The following is an 18,070-nucleotide window of genomic DNA, read 5'->3' as shown; positions in this document are numbered from 1 at the left end:
TTCTTCATCAGAAAATGAACAAATGTCTATCATTGCATTACGCTGAGGTTGGGACGCTCTGGGGGTATCACATCCACAGGAAGGATATAATGGAACTAGAGAGAGTACAAAGGAGGCCAACAAAATTAATAAAGGGAATGGGAGAACTACAATACCCAGATAGGTTAGCGAAATTAGGATTATTTAGTCTAGAAAAAAGACGGGGCGATCTAATAACCATGTATAAGTATATAAGGGGACAATACAAATATCTCGCTGAGGATCTGTTTATACCAAGGAAGGTGACGGGCACAAGGGGGCATTCTTTGCGTCTGGAAGAGAGAAGGTTTTTCCACCAACATAGAAGAGGATTCTTTACTGTTAGGGCAGTGAGAATCTGGAATTGCTTGCCTGAGGAGGTGGTGATGGCGAACTCAGTCGAGGGGTTCAAGAGAGGCCTGGATGTCTTCCTGGAGCAGAACAATATTGTATCATACAATTATTAGGTTCTGTAGAAGGACGTAGATCTGGGGATTTATTATGATGGAATATAGGCTGAACTGGAAGGACAAATGTATTTTTTCGGCCTTACTAACTATGTTACTATGTTACATTGTATAGGGGATAACTGTGGGTGCATCAAAGTGTGTGTGTGTGTGTGTGTGGGGGGGACTTAGGGCATCATACTGTTTGGGGAGTTACTGGGGGTATTATACCCCCACACAGTAACTGTGGGGACATCCTGCTGTGTGGGTATCTTACTGTGTAGGAGGCATCATACTGTGTGGAGGGTAACTGGGGGCATCATCTGTTGTGGAAGATATGATCCACCATGATCTGGAACAGTAATGACAATATTTAGGATACCCTCAATCATAAGGGAAGGAAATTACACATAATAGAAGCTGGAAAGATAATTGCAGAAACTGAGCAATGAGCGGGAAAATCAAACTTCCCTACAGTTTAGTATTTAGCCAATCAGCAGAGAAAGGGAGGAGCTAATGTAGATTCTGTAAGCCCCGTCCCGGAAGTGCGTCATCTCTGCAGTTCTCTCTCTGGTCCATTCTCCCTCCATATAAAGGTGCAGTCCCTGAGGCTCAGGAATCAGTTTTTGCTCATTAACTGCAGAAAATGTCTGGTCGCGGCAAAGGAGGAAAAGGTCTCGGGAAGGGCGGCGCCAAACGGCACAGGAAGGTGCTCCGTGATAACATCCAGGGCATCACCAAGCCTGCCATCCGCCGTCTAGCTCGCAGAGGAGGCGTCAAGCGCATCTCCGGCCTCATCTATGAGGAGACTCGCGGTGTCCTGAAAGTCTTCCTGGAGAACGTGATCCGTGACGCCGTCACCTACACCGAGCACGCCAAGAGGAAGACCGTCACCGCCATGGACGTGGTGTACGCGCTCAAGCGCCAGGGCCGCACTCTCTACGGCTTCGGAGGTTAATTGTGTTCTCTTCTGTCTTCACAACCCAAAGGCTCTTTTCAGAGCCACCCACATCTTCTAAGTGAGAGGCTGCACCTGACTGCTAGGATCTCATTTCTCTGCTGTGGTGATGTCGCTGTAATGTTAGTAGAACACTCATCGGTGCCGAATTTACGCTCCGAATACTGAATAGTCGAAAACTTCCATCGGCCAAATAATTGTGGGGAATGGTAATTCTGACCCTGATCCGCAGTTCGGTAACGTCCTCTGATGCCGTTTTTGGGCGGATGGTTCTGTCGCTGCTTTTGGTTGTGAGACCTATTTGCAAATCCTGTTTTGTACCCGACGGATTCCGTGTGTGTATGATCTGGGAGTAGGGTCTCTTTAACCATATTCCCACACATTCAGTTTCCGAAGGATATCCTGACGTGGAAAGGCTTATTGGAAGCAGATCTCTCTACAGCTCTAATCAGGGGGTGTTCCGGGCGGTTTCCAAATGTAGGTTAATATTCTGTCTAGACATTTAAGATCCTGTTCTTATTGGGCGCTGATTGATTAGTATCCGGCTCAGCGTCTCTGCAGGGCAAAATATCCCCTGTGCGGCTGCCTGTAGTACCGGCCTCAGCCTGGGACGTGCTAGTTGTATGCTCCCGGGTCCTGACATACTGGGGCCGTGTCTGCTCCCCCGTCTTTCACCGCGGACTTCGGGTGATGCGGTTTCTTCTCATTGACCTACAAAGATAACATGGATTCATGGGGGATATATATCCGCACTGGGCCGCAGTGATAATTTCCTGATCAGATCCGTGTACAGGGAATGTGGCTGTAAGAGGCAGCTGGATAGATGGACGCCCTGTGTACCGGGTACGGAGGCTCCTGTGTGATGACCAAGTCCTGGACACTAATGTGTCGGATGGATGTCGCCTCTGAAGACTATTATAACCTCCTCAGAATAATAATGGCGACTGATCCCCGTGTTTGGGGGCAGACAGTTGGGAGGACAGGACCCGGTATTATCAGCGGGGTAGAGCTGCTCCCACCGGTATACACAGCGATCGCCGCTCCAGCAGAGGGGCCGGTAATAATCCGACGGACAAAGAAAAGCGATTGAGCGGGAAATTCAAAACCAGCAACGGATCTGTAATCAGCCAATGAGCGAGATACATCCACAGGCGCCGACCAATCCCAGATACAGGAACATCCGCCCCCATTAACTCCTTAGTGTCCGTGTGTGCTGACCCCCACTACTCACTCGCTTTATAGAAGCGGCGACTTCCCCCACCCGAGACCCGGCAGCGTCACATCAGGCTCCGGGCAGAACATAGGAGACTTGTCTCAGTCAGGCTGTGATAGGATCAGCGCGGACACCACAGGGGATCTGCACAGGATAATACGCGGGTGAGTGAGGAGCCGCCTCCTGTGCAGATGGAGCGGAGGAGAAACACTGACAGGGATTGACCCCTCACCCGCCAGACTGTCAGTGCAAATTGAGTGTCGCTCGCAGAACTCAGCCTCGGAATAATCTGCAGATAGCTGGAAATTAGCCCTTATTGAAGGAGGACTTTGTGCAGTGATTGGGACAGATAATGGCCGTTTCCTCGTAGATCCAGGAAGCGGCTAGTCTGCTGTGCCAGGACTGTAAACTCCGCTCCTCCACATCTGTCCACACACTCAAAGGCTCTTCTAAGAGCCCCCACATCCTCCTCCTAAGAGCCGCACCGCTGATCACACTGATGGTTCACACTGCACCAGGCGGTATATAGAGGTCACTATACACGATCCGTGCTCCACTGTACTGCGGTCACCACAGAGCAGAGATTCGTGGCTGAAGTGACTGATCCGGCTTCATGTTACTGAGATCACACACAGGAGGGATAAGTGCAGTTTATACAGGGGACACAGCTCCTGAGGGAAGCCGGCTCTTCCTAGAAAACTGGGTGCGGCTACTACCGAAACATCTCACTGAATTCACAGGGTTTGCAGTCCTGGCACAGCTGACTAGCTGGGGTTTCCAGCACCATCTGGAGATATTACTGCACTATACGGAGTGTAACATGTCGGGCGCTGTACTGTAACTGCCTGCATAATGTGGCACAGTCATTTGTCAGTAGGTTGCAGTATATGGGGGTACTCTGCACTATTCAGATGAATAACAGCACTATGAAGGGTAAATAGAACATGAACACATACAGCGCTATATGAGGGTGCACTGCGGTATATGGAGCTTCACAGCACTATTTAGATGTATAGAGCATTATACAGGGTTTTACATCGCTATACAGCATCCCCGCTGCAAAGATGAAGCAATGATTTGGGAAACCACCAATCAGCTGCAGTGGTCTAACGTTCTTGTTGGTCACATGACTTCATCACCCAATAGAACGGCGGTCTGACAGCAGTGCTCATCTGCATGGCCGGGCTATAAATTCCGCCGCTCTTGGAGGCGCAGGATCATTATTCTTCTTACTTGTACTGAGACCGGTTTGTTGTTATCATGCCTGATCCCGCCAAGTCTGCGCCTGCGCCCAAGAAGGGCTCCAAGAAAGCCGTGACTAAGACTCAGAAGAAAGACGGCAAGAAGCGGAGGAAGAGCAGGAAGGAGAGCTACGCCATCTACGTGTACAAGGTGCTGAAGCAGGTCCACCCCGACACTGGCATCTCCTCCAAGGCCATGGGCATCATGAACTCCTTCGTCAACGACATCTTCGAGCGCATCGCAGGGGAAGCCTCCCGCCTGGCTCACTACAACAAGCGCTCCACCATCACCTCCCGGGAGATCCAGACCGCCGTGCGCCTGCTGCTGCCCGGAGAGCTGGCCAAGCACGCCGTGTCCGAGGGCACCAAGGCCGTCACCAAGTACACCAGCGCCAAGTGATCGGCTCCGTGCTCCGCTCCTCACCCCAAAGGCTCTTCTAAGAGCCACCCACACCCTCACTATAAGAGCCACCCACACTGCTCCGGTGTCCTCTCCCGTCTCCCCGAGGTGTCTGCTCGCTCCGCCCGGGGCTCTGCGCCTGGTGACGAGGGAGATGGTGAGAAAATCTCAGGAATAATCTGGGCATTGCTCAGCGAGTTGATGTGTATTCAGGGACTTCTTATTTAACTCCTTGCTGCACAGATCTCGGCATTCTGGGGTCTCGTTTATTAGTTCATTACTCTCGTTTCTCAGGTAACAGGAGCCATTTGTGGTGGAGTTGATCTAGAGCCTAATCTGGATTCTTTTTACAGTGTAAGTGACGTCATTACATTTAGAAGCGGCGGGAAATTCAAACCCCCAACCGTCCTGTGTTCAGCCAATCAGCAGAGGGAGGAGCTAATGTTTCCAATGGTAACACGTTTACGGTTCCCGCTTTTTTCCGTCTTTTGTCTTCATATAACACCTGGTCCCAGGACCGATATCGGGAAATCTGCTTGTGTTGAGCGATCATTGGTCTCTTACATCCCACACAGGAATCTGCAGATTTCCAGGTTAGCGGCGCTGTATCCGCTCCGGTTTCCTCTCATGGATATAGAGAATGATTCGTGTTCTCCACATGCTGTGATGTTCCCGTGTGTCTGACCTGGAGACGATCAGATCGTCCCTTTCCCGTCACAATCCGTATTGTTGAGACGATATACTGGTCAGGGACATATCCTACAAGAGACATTTCAGGGAAGACCAATTCTGCCCTTCCCAGCAGATCCCACCATGTCTCCCCATTACAGATCAGTCCTACGGCTGCAGGCAGGAGGTCTGTGATGGGAAATGTAGGATCATGTGTAGAAGATTGCGGAGTGTCCCTGCTCAGAACATTACCCTGTGGTGTCAGGATCTCACAGGTCAGGCAGTTACATTATCGGCCGTCACATCCTCCTCACAGGATCCCTGCTCAGTTACTGATCGTCCTTCTGTTCTATCACTTTTCTTCCCCCGCTTCATCTAGTGTCAGGACTGGCGGCTCTCGGGCAATATTATTATTTATTATTATAGCGCCATTTATTCCATGGCGCTTTACATGTGAGGAGGGGTATACATAATAACAGGTACAATGATCTTGAACAATACAAGTCATAACTGGTACAGGAGGAGAGAGGACCCTGCCCACGAGGGCTCGCAATCTACAATGGATGGATGAGGATACAGTAGGTGAAGGTAGAGCTGGTCGATCAGTGGTGGTTACTGCAGGTTGTAGGCTTGTCGGAAGAGGTGGGTCTTTAGGCTCTTTTTGAAGGTTTCCATGGTAGGTGAGAGTCTGATGTGTTGTGGTAGAGGGTTCCAGAGTAGGGGTGATGCGCAAGAGAAATCTTGTATGCGATTGTGGGAAGAGGAGATAAGAGGGGAGTAGAGAAGGAGATCTTGTGAGGATCGGAGGTTGCAGGAAAGTACCGGGAGAGGAGGTCACAGATGTATAAAGGAGACATTTTGTGGATGGCTTTGTATGTCATGGTTAGGCTTTTGTACTGGAGTCTCTGGGTAATGGGGAGCCAGTGAAGGGATTGACAGAGGGGAGAGGCCGGGGAATAGCGGGGGACAGGTTGGTTAGTCGGGCAGGAGAGTTTAGAATAGATAGGAGGGGTGCGAGAGTGTTAGAGGGGAGGCCACAGAGCAGGAGGTTACAGTAGTCCAGGCGGGAGATGATGAGGGCATAGACTAGGGTTTTTGCAGATTCTTGGTTTAGAAATCTACAGATCCTTGAAATATTTTGAGTTGAAGGCGGCAGGAAGTGGAAAGGGCTTGGATATGAGGTTTGAAGGAGAGATGAGTGTCAAGGATTACCCCGAGGCAGCGAACTTGGACTGAGGAGAGTGGGCAGCCGTTTCCTGTAATGGATAGGTTCGTTGGGGGGTTGCGTGTGATGTGGGAAAGACAATGAATTCTGTTTTGCCCACATGTAGAAGTTCCGAGAATGTGGAGGGGAACAACGAATCATGGGAGAAATATCCCAATACAATTGCAGGATAGGATCCTCTAGCACTAGATGTAATAATGTAAAACGAATGCCATAGATCTCATAGGGTTAATATGACGTGAGATAAAACCACTGCAGTGCAGAGAGATCCGATCACAAGTCTGACTGTAAGATGCCCCAAGTACTGGTGACTCCCATCACAGCACAAATGCGGTTTCTTCTTATTGATATATAAAATAAATAGAACACGGAATTACAGGGAAATGGGCTGTACAGTAATATTCTCCTGATCAGATCCGTGTGGGGTGAATAGGGCAGCGAATATTCACAGGGAATGTGGCTGTCTGAGGCAGCTGGATAGATGGACGCCCTGTGTACCGGGTACGGAGACTCCTATGTGATGACCACGTCCCGGACACTAATGTTTCGGATGGATGGCGCCTATGAAGGTTATTATAACCTCCCCAGAGTAATAATGGCGACCGATCCCCGCCCGTGTTTGGGGGCATGAACAAGGATAATGGTGTGCACTCAGGTCAAGGACACGGAGGTGCTGGTAAAACAGACCGTGTGGTCAAGTTAATAGTAGAAGAAAAAATACCGCACACTCGAAACTGGTATGATGCAAAAGGTATATGCCAGATTTATTCACGAAAACAAGTCAACAATTGCCACTGTGATAATTCGTAGATAGAAACCCGACGTTTCGACCCTCCCGGGTCTTATTCATGGGGTTACTAGGAAAGCAAATAAACAGTATAAGTAACTGTATGTGACATAACATTATATGTAATAGAAAACGAATAAGAACAAAAAAGACAAAATAATAAACATACACCAAAATATAAAATATAATATGTACAATATTTACAAGGCAACCAGAGGCGATGAAGGGAATACTGTCCGGAGCAGCGAAAAGTAAGAGTCTGTGGATGCCAATGTAGAAGATAGTTGTGTTTCAATTGCTCTAATACTGTCCTTTGTTTCCGTAATAGCCTTTTGTAGAAATTCAATGGTCAGAATAATGATGTCTAAAGAACATTTATTTAGTATTCTCTTGTATTTGTCACAGTAATCGGGATCTTCAGAAAAAAGTGTTGGGCGCAGGTTGCACCTAAGACCTCTCGGGATCTTGCCCTGTTTATGATGTTCTGCCAAAGTTATGCAGTGTAAATCATATGAGATTAATTTTCGTCGCTAATTCTCGTAGTCCCTCGTCCTCAACTCATGGGGAGGGGTTTTCAAGAATTCACTTGAGTTTGAAACTTGCGATAAGATGCTGGAACTGGTTGCGTCGTCGTATGCGAAGATGTCAGACGTCATCTGGTAAACCGGTGCTACACCAAGCAAAAAATCACATGAACAAGGATAATGGTGTGCACTCAGGTCAAGGACACGGAGGTGTTTGGGGGCAGACAGCTGGGATGACAGGACCCGGTATTATCAGCGATCGCCGCTCCAGCAAAGGGGCCGGTAATAAACCCGACGGACAAAGAGCAGAAACTGAGCGGGGAATTCAAAACCAGCAACGGATCTGTAATCAGCCAATGAGCGAGAGACATCCGCAGGCGCCGACCAATCCCAGATACAGGAATATCCGCCTCCATTTAACTCCTCAGTGTCCGTGTGTGCTGACCCCCCACTACACACTCGCTTTACAGAAGCGGCGACTTCCCCCACCCGAGACCCGGCAGCGTCACATCAGGCTCCGGGCAGAACATAGGAGACTTGTCTCAGTCAGGCTGTGATAGTATAAGCGCGGACACCACAGGGGATCTGCACAGGATAATAAGCGGGTGAGTGAGGAGCCTCCTCCTGACAGGAATTAACCCCTCACCCGCCAGACTGTCAGTGCAATATATGGCTGATAGAAGACACAAGTCCAACAAGTGCAAACAACAAGTCAACAGAATATTTCTGCATTTCCTTCTGCTCCAGGACAGATATCTGTTTTCACCCCTTATCTATTCTGTCCAAAGCGAACGTTTTCTATTGGGTGAGAAACTCATTTGAGAAAGGAGCAATAATAAGCTCCGCCCTCTGTAGCTCATTGGTGGATCTCCAATACTCTTCTCCATTTTCATCTTCAGATCCGTCCAACGACAGGAGAGGAGGGCGGAGCAACGGACTATATAAGGCGACACAGCACAGACTCTTCTCTACACGATTTTCCGTCATTAGTTATCGGCATCATGTCTGGACGCGGCAAACAAGGAGGAAAGGTCCGTGCTAAGGCCAAGACCCGCTCATCCCGGGCAGGACTGCAGTTCCCAGTCGGCCGTGTGCACAGGCTTCTCCGCAAGGGCAACTACGCTGAGAGAGTCGGCGCCGGCGCTCCGGTCTATCTGGCCGCTGTGCTGGAGTATCTGACCGCTGAGATCCTGGAATTGGCCGGCAATGCTGCCCGGGACAACAAGAAGACCCGCATCATCCCCCGTCACCTGCAGCTGGCGGTGCGCAATGACGAGGAGCTGAACAGGCTGCTGGGTGGGGTGACCATTGCCCAGGGGGGCGTCCTGCCCAACATCCAGGCCGTGCTGCTGCCCAAGAAGACCGAGAGCAGCAAGGCGAGCAAGAGCAAGTGAGCGCTGCCGCCAATCTCTACAAAACCAAAGGCTCTTCTAAGAGCCACCCACACCGTCACCACAAGAGCCGGCGCCGCCTATCTCGGGGGTCCTCGCATGAGGCTGATAGTTCATACACCATTGCCGCCATTGTTGGTGCACATATCCACAGAATAACAGGAGATGAATGGGTCAATCCCACATGAAGTCTCAGACCCTCAGGTGGAGTGTCGTCTGCCAAGCTCGCAGGAAATGTCCCCTCCTTAGTGTCTGATACTCCGCGGTGAGGTCTACATGTAGTTAGCAGGTCCCGCAGTAAGGGGGTGGGGGATGGTTGTCGCTATCAGTGACCTGTAACAATCCTCCGGAGATTATGAGCGGGGAATTCAAATTCCCCAACGGATTCTGTGATCAGACAATGAGCGAGAAACCTTGGTAACGCTCAGCCTTCAGTGATGTACATAGTAACATAGTTAGTAAGGCCGAAAAAAGACATTTGTCCATCCAGTTCAGCCCACACTCCATCACAACAAATCCCCAGATCTACGTCCCTCTACAGAACCTAATTGTATGATACAATATTGTTCTGCTCCAGGAAGACATCCAGGCCTCTCTTGAACCCCTCGACTGAGTTCGCCATCACCACCTCCTCAGGCAAGCAATTCCAGATTCTCACTGCCCTAACAGTAAAGAATCCTCTTCTATGTTGGTGGAAAAACCTTCTCTCCTCCAGACGCAAAGAATGCCCCCTTGTGCCGTCACCTTCCTTGGTATAAACAGATCCTCAGCGAGATATTTGTATTGTCCCCTTATATACTTATACATGGTTATTAGATCGCCCCTCAGTCGTCTTTTTTCTAGACTAAATAATCCTAATTTCGCTAATCTATCTGGGTATTGTAGTTCTCCCATCCCCTTTATTAATTTTGTTGCCCGTCTTTCCTCTCCCGTTTAACTCCTTACGTGCCGTTTTCCAGCTGATCTTTTCTTTACCAGAGTATCCACAGATGCGGCACCTTCACCCCAGGCCCCGGCAGCGCTGTGTCCCCCATACACTGCACACAATGTATACGCTTTGTATATACATATACAGGACAGGAGCTGTAGGGAACAGAACCAACACCTGTGTCCCCCCATACACTGCACACACCGGATATATATAAATACATGACAGGACCTCAAAACGCGCAGCCGTGGCTATCAGACCTCAAACAGCCCATCATTATTCTGAGGAGGTTATAATAGTCTTCAGAGGCGCCATCCACCCGAAACATTAGTGTCCAGGACGTGGTCATCACATAGGAGTCTCCGTACCCTATGTGATGACACACAGGGCGTCCATCTATCCAGCTGCCTCCTACAGCCACATTCCCTGTACACGGATCTGATCAGGAAATTATCACTGCGGCCCAGTGCGGATATATATCCCCCATAAATCTACTAATCAGCGCCCAATAAGAACAGGATATTAAATGTCTAGACAGAATATTAACCTACATTTGGAAACCGCCCTGAACACCCCCCTGATTAGAGCTGTAGAGGGATCTGCTTCGGGTAAGCCGTTTAGTCTTTCCACGTCAGGATATCCTTGGGACTATTCAGTATTCGGAGCGTAACGTTGGCACCGATGAGTGTTCTAACATTACAGCGACATCACCAAAGCAGAGAAATCAGATCCTAGCAGTCAGGTGCAGCCCTCACTTAGAAGATGTGGGTGGCTCTGAAAAGAGCCTTTGGGTTGTGAGGACAGAAGAGAACACAATTAACCTCCGAAGCCGTAGAGAGTGCGGCCCTGGCGCTTGAGCGCGTACACCACGTCCATGGCGGTGACGGTCTTCCTCTTGGCGTGCTCGGTGTAGGTGACGGCGTCACGGATCACGTTCTCCAGGAAGACTTTCAGGACACCGCGAGTCTCCTCATAGATGAGGCCGGAGATGCGCTTGACGCCTCCTCTGCGAGCTAGACGGCGGATGGCAGGCTTGGTGATGCCCTGGATGTTATCACGGAGCACCTTCCTGTGCCGCTTGGCGCCGCCCTTCCCGAGACCTTTTCCTCCTTTGCCGCGACCAGACATTTTCTTCAGTCAATGAGCAAAAACTGATTCCTGAGCCTCAGGGACTGCTCCTTTATATGGAGGAAGAATGGACCAGAGAGAGAACTGGAGAGATGACGCTATCCGGGGCGGGGCTTACAGAATCATTAGCTCCTCCCTTACTCTGCTGATTGGCTGAACACAGAACTGTTGGGAAGTTTGAATTTCCCGCCCATTGTACAGTTTCTGCAATTATTTTTCCAGCTTCTTTATTATATACAATTTCCTTCCCTGTAGTGGCAGGTATCCCGACTATTGTCATGACCATGCCAGATCAGAGTGGATCATACTCTCCACAATGTATGATGCCCCCACAGTTAATCCCAATACACGGTTGAAAGCAGCAAGTGAAATTAGGAGAGATTTTTCATCATATCAACATCAGGTGATTGAATGTTAATTTATGCCATTACCTCATGTACCAATCACAACCCAGAAAGACACATTTTTATGCATTGTTTATATAAAATGTTATGCTTTAATTCAAAATTACAGGAATGTGCCGTGTTTTTTTTTTGTTTGTTTTCTTTAATTGTTCTGATTTAATGTGAAAACTGTACTGGAAGCAAACCAAAATAGAAAAATAATCCCTACTACATCACCCTCTATAGTGCCAAAGGCATTTGCTTTCTTATAACCAGGACGTGCTTCTTCGAAATTGGGGCCTGAGTAGCTGTCGGATGGCCAGGAGGGCTTCTGGGTCCCAGTAGGACACTGTAGGAAAAAAACAGGTTGGATCCACTACAAATCACAGCACAAAAGGCATTTCCGCAATGAGATCTGCAGCAGAAAAGTCCCTTAAACTTCCGCATCAGTAGCAATCTGCATCGTGCATTTCTTCCCCCCATAAGGTGGCTTTGACGTCCTGCAGCAGTGACCGGGGAGTCTCGTGTACATAATCGCTGTATTTCGGCAGGGAACATTTTATGTTATCCAAATCCATCTTCTTTATGACCCCAGTGGCCCATTCTGGTGGGCGACCCTGCCGGTCCCCAGCACCGTCCCCGCCTGCCATTTGCTTCTCTTTTATCGTGTGCTCCAGCCAGTCTCTTCCATACTCTTCGGAGGGATCAGTGTCCCCATTGCACAGATTGGGCTTCACAGCGAGAAGTATTTCACACGCCTTTGATGCCACTGGCCGGTCACAGTCACACAGACAAGTCAATAAGGCCGGAAAAAGCCCGACTCATTCACATGTAACCAGAGCGTCGGAGATGGAACCTGAACTTCTGCTAGATGGCAGCCCTATAGTGTAAGGGCACGTTAGGGACGGTCCCATCTCCAATGTTTGGGACATATAGGAATGTGCCAGGTCCAATGCGTTCACCTTCACCTCCCAATCCAAGTCACTGCACGTCATCTCCAAAATCTGGGACAGCACGGTGTCCGAGTCTTGGAGTTTTTGCATGCGACCATTCCTTAGCAAGTTAGTAAACACCTTTACCACCGCCCTCCTGGGGAAACCTTTCATTACATGGGGCATCAGAGCCTGTAGGAAGGACACAATTATTGATTATTAACCTTCCATAGCATATCATCCCGCACCACAGCGGAGACACTTGAGGGCACATAGAGGCGGGTTATCATCACTTGTGCCTTCTCCTTAGCTATAGCTCGAAGTATCGGCAATGCTGATGAGAATACTGGGCCCAGCGATCACTTGGCTGGATATGGAAACGTGGAGAGGAAAAACGAGGATGATGACAGGGATTACAGCAGCACCGCACGTACAGATGGCGGTGCCTGGAAAATCTAGTACATCTGCCTCATTTTGGAGAGGTGCACTGCTGACATGAAGGATTGATCATCTCTCCCTGGGAGAGAGAAGGAGAGATAAAGACAAAGAGAGAGAGAGAGTGAACGAGAGAGAATGAGAAAGAAGGAGAGAGAGAGAGAGAAAGCAAAGGAGAAAGAAAGAGAGATAAAGACAAAGAGAAAGAAAGAGGGAGATAAGTAGAGAGAGAAGAAATAGAGATGAAGAAAGAGACAAGGAGAGAGAAAGATAGAGATAAAGTGAGAAAAAAGAGAAAGAGAAAGCAAGAGAAAGAGAGGGTGAGAGAGAAATAGAAAGGGGAAAAGGGTAAGAGTGAGAGAAAGATTTAGAGAAAGAGAAAGAAAGAGAGGAGATAAATCTTTCTTAGAAATTGGCGCCTGAGTAGCAGTTGGATGGCCAGGAGGGCTTCTGGGTCCCAGTAGGGCACTGTAGTAAAAAAAGAAAAACACAGGTTGGATCCACTACAAATTACAGCACAAAAGGCATTTCCGCAGTGAAATCTGCAGCAGAAAAGTACCATAAACTTCCGCATCAGTAGCAATCTGCATCGTGCATTTCTTCCCCCCATAAGGTTGCTTTGACGTCCTGCAGCAGTGACCGGGGAGTTTCGTGTACATGATCGCTGTTTTTCGGAAGGGGACATTTTATGTTATCCAAATCCATCTTCTGTATGACACCAGTGGCCCAATCTGGTGGGCGACCCTGCCGGCCCCAGCACCGTCCCCGCCTGCCATTTGCTTCTCTTTTATCGTGTGCTCCAGCCAGTCTCTTCCATACTCTTCGGAGGGATCAGTGTCCCCATTGCACAGTTTGGGCTTCACAGCGAGCAGGATTTCACACGCCTTTGATGCCACTGACCGGTCACAGTCACACAGACAAGTCAATAAGGCCGGAAAAAGCCCGACTCATTCACATGTAACCAGAGCGTCGGAGATGGAACCTGAGCTTCTGCTAGATGGCAGCCCTATAGTGTAAGGACACGTTAGGGACGGTCCCATCTCCAATGTTTGGGACATATAGGAATGTGCCAGGTCCAATGCGTTCACCTTCACCTCCCAATCCAAGTCACTGCACGTCATCTCCAAAATCTGGGACAGCACGGTGTCCGAGTCTTGGAGTTTTTGCATGCGACCATTCCTTAGCAAGTCATTAAACATCTTTACCACCGCCCTCCTGGGGAAACCTTTCATTCCATGGGGCACCAGAGCCTGTAGGAAGGACACAATTATTGATTATTAACCTTCCATAGCATATCATCCCGCACCACAGCGGAGACACTTGAGGGCACATAGAGGCGGGTTATCATCACTTGTGCCTTCTCCTTTGCTACAGCTCGAAGTATCGGCAATGCTGATGAGAATACTGGGCCCAGCGATCACTTGGCTGGATATGGAAACGTGGAGAGGAAAAACGAGGATGATGACAGGGATTACAGCAGCACCCCACGTGCAGATGGCGGTGCCTAGAAAATCTAGTACATCTGCCTCATTTTGGAGAGGTGCACTGCTGACATGAAGGATTGATAATCTCTCCCTGAGAGAGAGAAAGAGAGAGATAAAGTGAAAGAGAGAGAATGAGAAAGAAGGAGATAGAGAGAAAGAAAGGGAGAAAGAGAGAGACAAAGAGACATAAAGAGAGAGAGAGAGAAGTAGAGAGAAGAGAGATAAAGAAAGAGAGAAGGAGAGAGATAGATATAAAGTAAGAAAAAGAGAAAGCAAGGGAAAGAGAGGGAGAGAGAGAAATAGAAAGGGAGAAAGAGTAAGAGTGAGAGAAAGATTTAGAGAAAAAAGAAGAGAGAAAGAAAGAGAGGAGAGCGAAGAGAGAAAGGAGAGAAGGAAATAATGAAAGAGAGGAGAGAGAAATAGAGATTAAGAAAGAGGGAGAGAGAGAGAAAGAAGAAGAGAGGGGAGACTGCTCTATATACTGTACACTCTGGTCTATAAATTGTACACACTGCTGTATATACTTTACACACTGCTCTATATACTGTACACACTGCTGTATGTACTGTACACACTGGCTCTATATACTGTGCACACTGCTGTATATACTGTACACTCTGCTCTATATACTGTGTACTCTGCTGTATATACTGTACACTCTGCTGTATATACTGTACCCTCTCCTCTAGTATCAGTGACACTTATTACACTGCTGATCTGGGCTGTGCAGATGTGATGTTGTGCACTATATATACTATGTACAGCTGTGTTCTCTGTGTAGACGCTGGATTTTGTGTCTCCGCTTTTCTCCCAATATTCCCCTTTTACACAATAGTGGGGGTCACATAAATCCATTAATATTTCAGTTTTCTCCCCGGAGATGTTTATGTGTTTGGTTGGGGAGTCGCAGTGTGCAGCTGTCGCCTCATCAGAGCTCTTCGCACCATGACAGGCCGCAGCGGTCACAGCTTCACACTGGGTAAGACACGATATCAGGCAGGTGATTGCAATCAGCCACCGATGTGGATCATCTACTGATGTGGAACACGTGTCCCCCCAATCCTATGCACATACGGGGTACAGTGACACCACAGGTCAGGGAGGTGGCAGTCAGCGGAGGCCGTCGCCTGTGTTACCCTTCTGGGTTGTCAGCAGCTCCAGCTCGTCCCCACATCGTACAATCAGCTTCCTGTGCGATAGACATAGGAGTAAAGATCCCTGTGATGGTGACAGGAGCCGGGAATAGGAGGAACGAGCTCCCGCAGCAGATTTATCTCCCCGGATACACAGTGATGTGCAGATCGGGAGGACGGCGGCGATGATCCCGGGATTTCCTCTCCGCTCTTTCCCGGCATCTCTGCTAGTGACGGCTACAAATGGCCGGTGGAGATGTTGGAGAAGGGGAGGCGACGGAGGAATCGCGCTCTGCTGTCCGGTGTTAGCCGGTAAAGGGCTTTTATCCCGGGCAGGGAAGCACAAGGGGAGAGCGGAGCTTCACTCGGACTCAGCTGGGAGGGGGCGGGGCCTGTGTCCAGTGTCAGCCAATAGAAGCTCAGGACGGTGCTGCTCAGCAGCCAATCAGTGCGCAGTAAGCCTGCACATATAACAGGCGCCTCCAGCTCGGGCCTCAGTGTTTTCCTTCCTATCAAGAAATATTTTCATTTAGCTTCAGCAGCACATGATGGCAGAGACCGCGCCAGCCGCCGCTCCCCCTCCCGCAGAACCGGCCGCCAAATCCAAGAAGCAGCCGAAGAAATCTGCTGCCAAGAAGAGCAATAAACCCTCCGGCCCCAGCGTCTCCGAGCTGATCGTGAAAGCCGTGTCCGCCTCCAAGGAGCGCAGCGGGGTGTCTCTGGCCGCCCTGAAGAAGGCTCTGTCTGCTGGAGGATACGATGTAGAGAAGAACAACAGCCGCCTGAAGCTGGCCGTCAAGGCTCTGGTCACCAAGGGCGCCCTCCTCCAGGTGAAAGGCAGCGGCGCCTCCGGGTCCTTCAAGCTGAACAAGAAGCAGGAGACGAAGGACAAAGTGGCCAAGACGAAGCCAGCAGCTGCGGCCAAACCTAAGAAACCCGCTGCTGCCAAGAAAGCCGCCAAATCTCCGAAGAAGCCCAAGAAGGCTCCGACTGCGGCCAAGAAGAGCCCGAAAAAGGCCAAGAAGCCCGCAGCGGCCAAGAAAGCGGCCAAGAGCCCCAAGAAGCCGAAAGCCGCTCCCAAGCCCAAGAAGGTGACGAAGAGTCCGGCTAAGAAGGCGGCCAAACCCGCCAAGAGTCCGGCTAAGAAGGCTGCGAAAGCCAAGAAGCCCGCGGCTAAGAAATAAGCTGCAGCCCCTGTTCTGTTACCACAAAGGCTCTTATAAGAGCCACCACCTCCTCCCCGCAGAGCTGTATGATCAGTGCCACCACCTCCTCCCCGCAGAGCTGTATGATCAGTGCCACCACCTCCTCCCCGCAGAGCTGTATGATCAGTGCCACCACTTCCTCCCCGCAGAGCTGTATCGTCAGTGCCACCACCTCCTCCCCGCAGAGCTGTATGATCAGTGCCATCACTTCCTCCCCGCAGAGCTGTATGATCAGAGCCACCACCTCCTCCCCACAGAGCTGTATGATCAGAGCCACCATCTCCTCCCCGCAGAGCTGTATGATCAGTGCCATCACTTCCTCCCCGCAGAGCTGTATCATCAGTGCCACCACCTCCTTCCCGCAGAGCTGTATGATCAGTGCCACCTCCTCCTCCCCGCAGAGCTGTATGATCAGAGCCACCACCTCCTCCCCGCAGAGCTGTATGATCAGAGCCACCATCTCCTCCCCGCAGAGCTGTATGATCAGTGCCACCTCCTCCTCCCCGCAGAGCTGTATGATCAGAGCCACCACCTCCTCCCCGCAGAGCTGTATGATCAGTGCCACCACCTCCTCCCCGCAGAGCTGTATGATCAGTGCCACCACCTCCTCCCTGCAGAGCTGTATGATCAGAGAAATCACCTCCTCCCCGCACAGCTGTATGATCAGTACCACCACCTCCTCCCTGCAGAGCTGTATGATCAGAGAAATCACCTCCTCCCCGCAGAGCTGTATGATCAGTGCCACCACCTCCTCCCCGCAGAGCTGTATGATCAGTGCCACCTCCTCCTCCCCGCAGAGCTGTATGATCAGTGCCACCTCCTCCTCCCCGCAGAGCTGTATGATCAGTGCCACCACCTCCTCCCCGCAGAGCTGTATGATCAGTGCCACCTCCTCCTCCCCGCAGAGCTGTATGATCAGTGCCACCACCTCCTCCCCGCAGAGCTGTATGATCAGTGCCACCACCTCCTCCCCGCAGAGCTGTATGATCAGTGCCACCACCTCCTCCCCGCAGAGCTGTATGATCAGTGCCACCTCCTCCTCCCCGCAGAGCTGTATGATCAGAGCCACCACCTCTTCCCTGCAGAGCTGTATGATCAGAGAAATCACCTCCTCCCCGCACAGCTGTATGATCAGTACCACCACCTCCTCCCCGCAGAGCTGTATGATCAGAGCCACCACCTCCTCCCCGCAGAGCTGTATGATCAGAGAAATCACCTCCTCCCCGCAGAGCTGTATGATCAGTGCCACCACCTCCTCCCCGCAGAGCTGTATGATCAGTGCCACCTCCTCCTCCCCGCAGAGCTGTATGATCAGTGCCACCACCTCCTCCCCGCAGAGCTGTATGATCAGTGCCACCACCTCCTCCCCGCAGAGCTGTATGATCAGTGCCACCACCTCCTCCCCGCAGAGCTGTATGATCAGTGCCACCTCCTCCTCCCCGCAGAGCTGTATGATCAGAGCCACCACCTCTTCCCTGCAGAGCTGTATGATCAGAGAAATCACCTCCTCCCCGCACAGCTGTATGATCAGTACCACCACCTCCTCCCCGCAGAGCTGTATGATCAGAGC

The 18,070-nt window shown here is 50.3% G+C and overlaps 2 protein-coding genes and 1 pseudogene across 3 annotated transcripts; all 3 read left to right on the top strand.

The window, feature by feature from the left end:
* Positions 1 to 3,895: 3,895 nt before the first annotated feature.
* Positions 3,896 to 4,276, top strand: LOC138653697 (histone H2B 1.1-like). The gene has a single exon (XM_069743304.1). The coding sequence runs from the start codon at positions 3,896 to 3,898 to the stop codon at positions 4,274 to 4,276; it is 381 nt and encodes a 126-aa protein (XP_069599405.1).
* Positions 4,277 to 6,624: 2,348 nt separating this feature from the next.
* Positions 6,625 to 16,502, top strand: LOC138653709 (histone H1C-like; annotated as a pseudogene).
* Positions 8,444 to 10,555, top strand: LOC138653715 (histone H2A type 1). 2 transcript variants are annotated; one of them, XM_069743327.1, is made up of 2 exons: positions 8,444 to 8,849; positions 10,394 to 10,555. In XM_069743327.1, exons 1-2 carry the CDS (start codon positions 8,483 to 8,485, stop codon positions 10,468 to 10,470), a joined length of 444 nt encoding a protein of 147 aa, XP_069599428.1. In that variant the 5' UTR covers positions 8,444 to 8,482; the 3' UTR covers positions 10,471 to 10,555. The 2 variants fall into 2 exon arrangements, with proteins under 2 accessions (XP_069599428.1, XP_069599429.1); XM_069743328.1 differs by lacking the exon at positions 10,394 to 10,555 and having other exon boundaries at positions 8,444 to 8,875.
* Positions 16,503 to 18,070: the final 1,568 nt, after the last annotated feature.

Source organism: Ranitomeya imitator, unplaced genomic scaffold (assembly GCF_032444005.1).
Source record: "Ranitomeya imitator isolate aRanImi1 unplaced genomic scaffold, aRanImi1.pri SCAFFOLD_325, whole genome shotgun sequence".
NCBI classification, from domain to species: Eukaryota; Metazoa; Chordata; class Amphibia; order Anura; family Dendrobatidae; genus Ranitomeya; species Ranitomeya imitator.
The sequence above is the reverse complement of the archived record's forward strand: the minus strand, read 5'-3'. Positions and strand labels throughout refer to the sequence as shown.

What these genes read in the sequence shown, in the direction of transcription:
- LOC138653697 (XM_069743304.1), top strand. Translation starts at nt 3,896, where the DNA reads ATGCCTGATCCCGCCAAGTCTGCGCCTGCGCCCAAGAAGGGCTCCAAG.
- LOC138653715 (XM_069743327.1), top strand. Translation starts at nt 8,483, where the DNA reads ATGTCTGGACGCGGCAAACAAGGAGGAAAGGTCCGTGCTAAGGCCAAG. An exon ending in GCTGCCCAAGAAGACCGAGA is followed by an intron (nt 8,850 to 10,393) that starts GCAGCAAGGCGA and finishes TTAGAGCTGTAG; the next exon opens with AGGGATCTGCTTCGGGTAAG.